Genomic DNA, 9,417 nt, shown 5'->3' with positions numbered 1-9,417 from the left:
TGGGCCTGTATTTTCAGAGTCGGCCCATCCATAGGACAGACCAGGGCAACTGCCCCAGGCCCTGCATTTCAAGGGGACACAGAGTCTAGACCTGGGGAGTTAGCAGGGGGCCTTGCACTAGCAGCAGAGAACCAGGCCCCAGCCTACTCACCCCAACTCTACACCTTCCCCCAAGCTCCTGACTCCCTCTTCCCATCTCTGTTCTGTCTCTTCTTGCTCCTGTTCTGCCCCGCTCCCTGTCCCCATTCCATCCCTTCCCCCAAACCCCAGTCCCGTGGCTTTCTGGCTGCCATCCCCCTCCCCCAAGTAACTCCAGGAGCCGATGGGATGGGGTCAGGTCTCTCACTACTCTCAGTGCTAGGCCCCATTAAACTCTTGGGCCACCCCGGATTCCATGTCCCCCTGAAGCACAGAGCTTGGAGTGGTTGCCCTGGTCCATTCTGTGGAAAGAACTGCTCTGCTTGGACCCATTCTGGGTACCCATGCCTTCACCCCCACTATAGAAAAGCAGGATTTTCCTGCCCTGTCCAGTCCTTGCACGCTTGGCTTTTCAGCATCCCATTCCATAGAATGGCACACATGGTGTCTGTTCTCATTTCTAACTGCTACAATACATTTTGAAACTTAATACACACTTTTTTCTCAATATTTGATTTTCATATAAATAGTTGCTACAGAGATGAGGCGTGATTTTGAACAGGAGGAAAATCTGAGACATGCTGTCTATTAAGATACAGTCTGTTCTATGAACAAGTTTGTGAACCCACAGGAATTGACATAGTAGCTAAGACCCATGAACTATCTGGTCCTGTGCCATCTCGGACATGCCAGTAGGAGATGCTTCAAAGAAAGGCACAAAACTGTCACAGAAGGCAAAAAAGGGACAATCTGCCCTCCTTTAAGATCTCAACTTAATCCCCAACAGAGACTGGTTTAAACCCAATATCTCTCCTATTTTAGTTTTTTATTTATTTTAACCTAACTTCAATTGCTCCAGAACCTATATGGTGGGCAAATGCCAGTTGCACTAACATTTTCACAGGAAATAATATAAGTGTCTTTTCAGCTACTCAACTACCTGGTTACTTTCTGAATGACAGAAAGTAATTTAGTCTCCCTTACAGAAAAGTATATAAGAATAAGAATATAATTTGTGTTTAGGTATATATTGGCAAAATAAATGAATCCCTATTCAAATCTTTGCAGAGCCATGGATTTTTAGGCTCCTCACTAAAGGGTTTATAAGAACATATAAATGGCTTTACTGGGTCTGGCCAATAGTTCATCTAGACCAGCATTTCTTCCGACAGTGCACAATGCCAGATATTTCAGAAAGAATGAACGGTATAGGGCAATTCTGAAAGATGCTACCTCTCTTGTCCAGTCTCAGTTTCTGGCAGTCAGAAGTTTAGACTCTCCCAGAGCATAGGGTTGCGTTCCTCACCATCGTGGCTAATAGCCATGGGATGGACCTATCCCCCATGAACTTATCTAATTTGTTTTTAACCCAGTTAGACTTCTGTCCTTCATAACATATCATGGCAATGAGTTCCATGGGTTGACTGTATATTGTGCAAAGTACTTGTTAATGTTTGTTTTAAACCCACTGTCTATTAGTGTCATTGGGTGAGCCCTGGTTTTTGTGTTTTGTGAAGGGCTATCACTTCCCTATTCACTTTTTTCATACCATTCATGATTTTAAAGACTTCTATTATACTTTCCATCACCAATTCATCTCTTTTTTAAGGTGAACAATCCCAACTTTTTAGTCTTCTCTCGTGTTGAAGCTATTTCATAACCCTAATAATTTTTGTAGCCATATAGAATAGGCAATCAAGGATCTGAGTACATACATATCCATTTTTAAAAGAGAAAAACCTCATCTACTTTCAGAAACTTTCTTTAACCCCCATAACAGAGAGATCATCTACTTTTCTGCTTAAAATTGAATAAACATAAAACTCACCCCCAGTTTGAAAACATAAACCACCATTTCTTTCAAACTGTGAGCATCTTATTCATGCTCTTCTATTGTTTTATAACTCATAGGTCCAGCCTCAAAGCTCTTCATGTGAGAATTTCCTTCTACCTCCAGAAACCCTATATAATGCAGGGTATTTGTTTAACCTAATTGCACACTATATAACCTCCCACTGCAGAGCAAATTGTATTAATTAGATCTTCAGATGCTTTGAAGAGATGAAAATTATACTAAAAGCCATTCCAAATTTGAACTTTGGTTTCTTGTCAACTTTGCAATAGAGTCACATCTTAACGAGAACAGCTCATTTTTGTGCAAGTTCACAGTGTTCTGGTAAGCGCAATAATTTTTCTTTCCAGAGTTAATGATTGGTTAATATCCAACAGCTAATAGTTAACACAAAGAAATGGATCAATAATAATCATGAGATGTCACTCAGAATTTGGCTGGGAAGTGATCACTTTGGAATTGGGTGATGCCTCTAAAAGTTTGGTCATTAAACACTAAAAATACATCTACATTGCAATGCTATTTTGGGATACTGGAATATATCAAAATAGCTATCCCGTGTCTTCACAGCAAGTCCATTATTTCGGGCTTGCTATTCCGATGTACCTATAAATCTCATTTTATGAGGAGTAAGGGACATTTTGGAGTAGTGCTTTATTTCGAAACTTGGTGCTGTGTGGACAGCACCAAATGACAAAATAAGCTACATTATTTTGAAACAGCATCAAAATAAGATACGCAAACTAGATACAAAACTGTATTTGAATAAAGTTTAAACCCTGTATTGATTATGACCACAAATCAGGACTTCTTTGACTCCCACTTAAGCTCTAGCATAGCTACTAAGTTGTTTACACGGCTTTCTCATTTTCCTGTTGAAGAGTTTGCTTGGAGATCTCATGTTTGTAAGGATACATCTCCACTGCATTGCAGTGGTACTTTAACCTTAAACGAGAATATAATTAGATTTTATATGAACATCCTGATTCAGGCCATGTTTCTCTACAGCGATACGGCTGGCGTAGCTATTATTTAGTGAGTTGGAGAGATCTGTGACAACTTTATAGTGGGTGTGTATTCACAGAACTCCATCTGCCTAGCTCCCAGCCTGGAGCACAAATACCAACTTTGGCTTCAATCTTACAATGAGCTGTAGGCTGGCAGAAATCTGTGTGGCTTCATGTGGATACAGAGAGTCTGCCATTGACAGAGTGTGGCCCTACAGAGCACATTGTAATTTATCTGGATACCTTGGTGGATTAGATATTGTTATTTGAAATTTAACAAAGCCAGGAAGCAATATATATATGTATTGTTTATTTGCTATCATTTCAAAGGCATTGCTCATTTGGTAAACTACACTCTGGTGTGGGCTATGCTTGTTTACATTCTTCCTTGTTTAGTAATTCTCTCTTTTTTTAACCACTTCACTAACTTCACTTTTTATGCACAGGGCTGCCAACTTTCTGAACAAGTGAAGGCAAGCATTCAACACTGCTAGTAAAATTCTGAAATACCAGCCTCCTTTCACCACCAGGCGAAATATGGATCTTGTGACTATAAACTTTCTATTCAGTGATTGAGCTTCCTGAAAGGCAGAACGTTGTGGGTTTCTTGGGCTATTTAAAAACAGAAGCCAAAGGGTGTTTCCTGGGTCGTGAGGAAGTAGCTGCACTTAGCGTATGTTGGAATTACAACTGGTTTACTCTCTGATGCTGGAGCTCCCTCCTGTGCCATCGTCCACAACCATCAGTGTATGCACCCTTTAGGTCCCACATACGCCCTAATTTGAGGTGTAATTGCTACCCCGCATGCTCTTCCATTACTACAATATTAATAATAATAATTCATAATAAATAATTAGTGTAACACTGAAATATATCTGCTGATTTGATGTCACCTCCTTTCCTTCATCTGCATTGTTGCCTGTTTATACTAAACATTGTCATGGGCAGGGAGTCCTGTCTTTTCACCACTCTGTAAAACAACAAGCATACATCTCTTTATATATAAATAATACTAGGAAGATATAAGGCTGGAATACAGCTGAGCCTCCCTTGCTGTAACTATGGAACACTCTTTTGAAGAGTGTTTGATACAAAGATTCCCTAGGCATCTACACAGCTCCTTTTTGCGCAAAAACCTCTTGCGCAAAAGCGGCCCCTAAATAATTATGCAAATGAAGCGCAATAATATACTAATGTGTGCTCTATTTGCATAGGCTTGTGCACAAGAAGTAAGCAGTATAGATGTAGCCATTAGCATTTTACAGGCATCTGGCTTGGCGCAAGTAAAGCAAGCTAGATATACCAAAGTAAATGTAGAAGGCCCTTTTAGTGGCTAGGGAAACTTGGATGAGAAATGATCACATGCCACATCCCTCCACCTCTATGTTCTAGCATGTACTCCCACGCAGTACAGAGAATCATACAGCCACGTTATCTCTGCCAAAAATGGCTAAGCAAATAAACCAGAGCCTAGTACTACAAAGGTACTTGGGTGCCTATGTCTCAGGTTTAGGTACCTGTAAGTCCTAGTTTTCCCTCCACTGTGATCCACAAAACAACTCCTCTATAGCATCTAAGTTTTCAGGGAATACTGACTCTCTAGCTCAGTGCTAAGGCCCTAGGTCAGTTGCCCTTCTCTGAGCATCCACAGTGGAACAGCTTCAACAGAAGAGACTAAGGAAGTCCCACACCAGATTATCCCAGAGCTCAGGAAGTCTTCTGAGAACTAGGAATTGAATAGGGGTCTCCTTTCCCCACCCCCGTGGGAATTGAACCTGAAATCTCACAGCTGAGAAGACGCACTCTAACATGATCTCCTCCTCTTCCTCCATCCTTTTCCTGTAGCTCAAGGGCAGCAGAGTAGCTAACTCATCTCCATAACAGGTGCCTAGGCTGCCTGACTCTAGGCAGCAGCTTCCCAGTAATGGATCACTAAGTAGCTACAGTCAAAACTTCAGCTATCTTTCAGAGAAGTGGAGCTTAACACACACTGTCATCAGTTTAGGTCTATAGTCAATAGAGTGCTGGCTTTTGTGGATTGCATTTTAAAATGATCGTCTCTCTCCTTCCCTTCATTGTATAGAGAGCCCAGATGTCTATGTGTGCAGCTGTGTGGGTCACAGTGTTGTTCCTATGATTTTTGAGGCTCTTAAAAGATAGGCACTGTGACGCCTTGTCTACACTTACCTGTGCAGTTGATGTACTTCACATAGTGGAGCTGAAGTTGACATACTTACCACAGCGTCTTGCGTGAGGTAAGGTCAGGGGGAGCTGCTCTCCTGTTGATGCTGGCTACATTTCTCATCTTGGTGGAGTATTGGCATCAGTGGAAGCACACTTGGAGATCGATTTATTGTGTCTAAGCATTCCCCACGTAATGTAGACAAGATCCAAATCCTTTTGTAGATCCAGGCCAAGATGTGTCTGCAGATCAGCTGGCATTCCCAGTGCACAGCTGCACTAAGGCTTGCCAATGGCTAGGTTATCTAGTTGATTCTACATACTTTTGTAAGACAATGAATAATTTTGCATTCGCATGCTGACCTGTCAGTGGGTGTCTCTTGAATGAACTGATTTTGTGGGTTAATGTGCCCCATGTTGTGTCTCCTAACTGGCCTATTGCAGAAGAAAGTTCTCTTGAAGAAATCAATGAATGGGCAGATCTGCTGTATCTAATCAGATTTCTTAATTTTAAAACTTTACAAATGGACCTGAGCTTTCTGAAAATTGTTCTGACCATATCATTCTAGGAATCTCCTTTTGTGTCCCTGTTACATTGTAAAATAAAAGTAACACCAAGAATGAATTTAGACCAATATTTGAAAACCTACAGTATACCGATGTACTAATGTACTAACCATGATTAATACTTTGTGAAGCTTGCTTGGTAGGCTTTGGTTGTCATCATTTTACACTCTCATGAATTCTGCAAATTTTAAATTTTGAAATTCTTAAGTGTTGTTTTTGCTAAATGTTAGCACAAAATTGTATTTTGCTGGCTGAGTAATGGCTGGCTGATCACTGTTGTGTTGAGGAATCAGAAAAAGTAAGTTATTTATTTTTTGCTTTATAAGCATGTACTTAAGTATGTAAAATTGCTTTTGAACTGCTTGTTAAATTCAACCAAGTACATGTGCCTTCATGTTATATAATTGATTCAGCTGCATTCTCAGGATTTTAAATGTCAGCTTCTGTGACTACATGCTTTTCTTTTAGTCTAAAAATGCTTTTGTAATGACTTTGCTTATGAGTGTGCACCACTGCTGTCCGCTGGATAAAATGAGAACTGATGTGTATCATAAACCCTGTATTGCTAAGAGCTAATAAACGTTTTCCTTTTGCTCGAGAGGTTGCAGCATTTCCTTGTGGAACACAGTTCTCTCTCTGCTGCCACCATTAAATTCCCTTGGCCATGGTATGCAGCATAGTGACAAATGGGAAATCTTAATTGGCCACAACAGTATTTACACTCTGTTGAAATATGTATCTCTATCTGCAATTACGTCACTTAAATAAAACCATTTCAGCTACTAACTTGGTTCTTGCCCACAAAGTGGCTTTTACATAATTACCAATGTAATTTGCAGATCTGTCAAATTCATCAGGCAAGCAGAGCCATCAGTATAGTTTGTAAACCCAGAGAAGAAATGTGATTATTAATTTTTGCTCCTAACAAAATGTAATGCACAGACCCATAACTGTTGAAAACCTCGCTCCCAGATACCAAACAGGATTGATTCAAATAACTGATACTACAGAAGCTGCAGAAAGTGAATTTAGTAACAACAGGGCTTCCATGTAATAGATTAACCAAGGTGCAATACTAGAATATATGTAATCCAAACATAACGGTATTGTCCTGGGGCATAAATACCCCAGAATTTACCTTTTTAGTGATAAGTGAAACAAAACAGAATTTACCTTTTTAGTGATAAGTGAAACAAAACAGATATTAAACTCCTAAGCCTTATTGTCAACTGTTATTAGATGTCCTTCCCCCGCTAACAAGAGAACGTATTTCCTTCACCTCTCTTGCTAATGTATTTATAGAACCTTTTCTTATTACCCTTTATGGCCCTTGTTAGATGTAACTTATTTTGTGCCTTAATTTTATCCTAATATGTTTGTATGGCTTCTTAACAAATTGTCCATGTTTCCACTTTTTGTAGAATTCCATTTTTATTTTTAGATTGCTGAAGAACTCTTGGTAGAGCCATATAGATGTCTATAGAGTTGACAGAAGAATGATCACTGGTCAATTTATTGTGTCTATTAACACCCGCTGGACAATGTTCCCTCTAATATTTTCTATCCATGTGCAGAATAAATTTTATATGCACCAATGCATTTGCAAATATGCAACACCAGCTAGGGATGTTAAAATTAGATTAATCAACTGTTCAATTTGTTGATAAGGGCGCTTCTGCTTTGAAATGTAGCAAGAGCGCTCCCGGCTATTGCTACATTTCAAAGGTGGAAGTGCTGCACAGCGTTCCACCTTTGAAATGTACATAGGGGATCTTGTGCATTTCAAAGATTGAAATACCACATGGAGCCTGGGGCCAGTGGGGGACTCTGAATCTCCCGCTGGCCCCAGGATCCCTGCAGCGCTTCTGCTTTGAAATATACAAGAGGGCCAGTGGGGACTCTTGTACATTTCAAAGGTGGAACGTCCCCGCTGTGCTCTTGTTCCCTCCCATGGAGCTGGGGGGAACCAGCTTTTAAACCAGCTCCCCCCAACACCCACACCTCTCCCCTGTCTTACTGCCCCTTTCTGACAGAGGCAGCAAGGTGGGGGGAAGCGACAAGTCAACTAATGTGTCAACGATCTGATAAACTTTTGCTTATCGGATAGTTGACTAATCAATTAGTCATTTACAGCGACTAATCGATTAGTCATTTAGTTGGAATTGGTCCTGCCTAGAGCAGGGGACTGGACTTGATGACCTTCTGAGGTCTCTTCCAGCTCTATGGTTCTATGGTTCTATGATCCCTACCACCAGCAGACACAAAAACCTAGTGGGTGGGGGCTCTGCTCGTCAGCAGGGCAGCATTTGAATCTCTCCTGAGCCGCGGCACAGAACCCCAGCTTCCAGCGCAGGCTGCGGCCCCGTCGAGCCGGCCCGTCGCGCAGTCCTGCCCTTCGAGGAGTCCAGTTCAAGAAGTCGAGGGGCGACGCACGCAGGTGGGGGCGGCTGTACGTTGGCAGCAGGCTGCGCGGGCAGAAAGAGCAGACGCCGCCCGGCACTGGACTGGAAGGGGGTCTGTCCTGCTTGGCTCTCCACAGCGGGTTTAGGACACAGGGCTCCGGGGCGGAGAGGATGGGGGGGTCCAGCACTAGCAATAACATTAGCACAGGGCCCTTAAGAGTGGAAGGCCCCTGTGAACTTGGGGGGGCCCCCAGAGGGAGGCCCAAACCAGGCAGCCCCCAGCATGCACTGCGGCCCCCATCCCATTTGGCCAGGGTCACTAGCCCCGAGTTGCGTGATGTGCGGCTAGAGCGGCTCAGGCCCAGCGGGCCCCTCTATCCCTTCGGAGCAGACGAGGCGATGAGCGAGCCGGGAGGGACTTGACAGCGGTGAGGCGCCAATGGGATGCTGGCACAGCCGGGGCCCCCCTCAGGCTCAGAGCCGGATGGCGATTGGTTCGCAGACCTGCAAGGCGGGCCAGTCATCCACTAGGGAGCCGAGTAAGGCGGAGGCTGAAGGCAGAGCACGAGCTGTGATTGGTTCGAGGTGGGGGGCGGGGCTAGCTGCTGCAGAGCGCGAAGAATCGAAGGGGTTTCAATCGCTGGCGGCGGCAGCTGAGGAGACCTGGGGACTCCTGAGGGGCAGCCAGCGTTAGGGGTGCTGCCCACCACCGCGCAGCCGGGGGTCATGGCGGCTGAGGTAAGCTCTCCCGGCCTGCATTGACGGCAGGCGCCGAGAGGGGATGGCGGGGGTGCAGTGACCCCTGTCCCCTCTCTGTTGAGTTTCCCGCAGCTGGCGGAGACTACGACTCCCAGCATGCACGGCGCGTAGGCGGCGCGTCCCAGCATGCACTGCAGTCGGTGGCGGCGAGAGGTCTCAGCCTGCCTTGTGCCTATGTAAGGACTACACGTCCCAGCGTGCCCTTCGGCACACTGAGCTCAGCGAGGCGGTGGCCAAGACGTCCGTGGTGCTCAGCCATTTCATACTGGGGGGGGGGGCCCTCTGCAGGAGGCTGGGCTGGTGTCTCCCGCAGGTTTCACTGCTCTGACAAACGACCTGTGTGCAGTCTCAGACTCAAAGGCTACGTTGAGACTGGCATGATTTTCCGCAAATGCTTTTAATGGAAAAGTTTTTCCGTTAAAAGCATTTGCGGAAAAGAGCGTCTAGATTGGCAGGACGCTTTTCCGCAAAAGCACTTTTTGTGGAAAAGCGTCCGTGCCAATCTAGACGC

The 9,417-nt window shown here is 44.0% G+C and overlaps 1 protein-coding gene and 1 long non-coding RNA gene across 3 annotated transcripts in view; both read left to right on the top strand.

Annotated features, from left to right (window-relative positions):
• Positions 1-1,716: 1,716 nt before the first annotated feature.
• Positions 1,717-3,871, top strand: LOC142819908 (uncharacterized). Its single transcript, XR_012897590.2, has 2 exons — positions 1,717-2,314; positions 3,444-3,871. It is a non-coding gene; the product is annotated as an uncharacterized LOC142819908 (long non-coding RNA).
• A 4,873-nt stretch (positions 3,872-8,744) lies between these two features.
• CLSPN (claspin) overlaps positions 8,745-9,417 on the top strand; it is a 36,644-nt gene continuing 35,971 nt past the window's right edge. For both annotated transcript variants that reach the window (XM_006110728.5, XM_006110729.5), the window contains exon 1: positions 8,745-8,885. In XM_006110728.5, coding sequence (XP_006110790.4) covers positions 8,874-8,885 — 12 coding nt within the window. In that variant the 5' untranslated portion in view covers positions 8,745-8,873. The remainder of the gene's footprint in view (positions 8,886-9,417) is intronic.

Source organism: Pelodiscus sinensis, chromosome 26 (genome assembly GCF_052426305.1).
Source record: "Pelodiscus sinensis isolate ZL-2025 chromosome 26, ASM5242630v1, whole genome shotgun sequence".
In the NCBI taxonomy this organism is placed as follows: Eukaryota; Metazoa; Chordata; order Testudines; family Trionychidae; genus Pelodiscus; species Pelodiscus sinensis.
The sequence above is the reverse complement of the archived record's forward strand: the minus strand, read 5'-3'. Positions and strand labels throughout refer to the sequence as shown.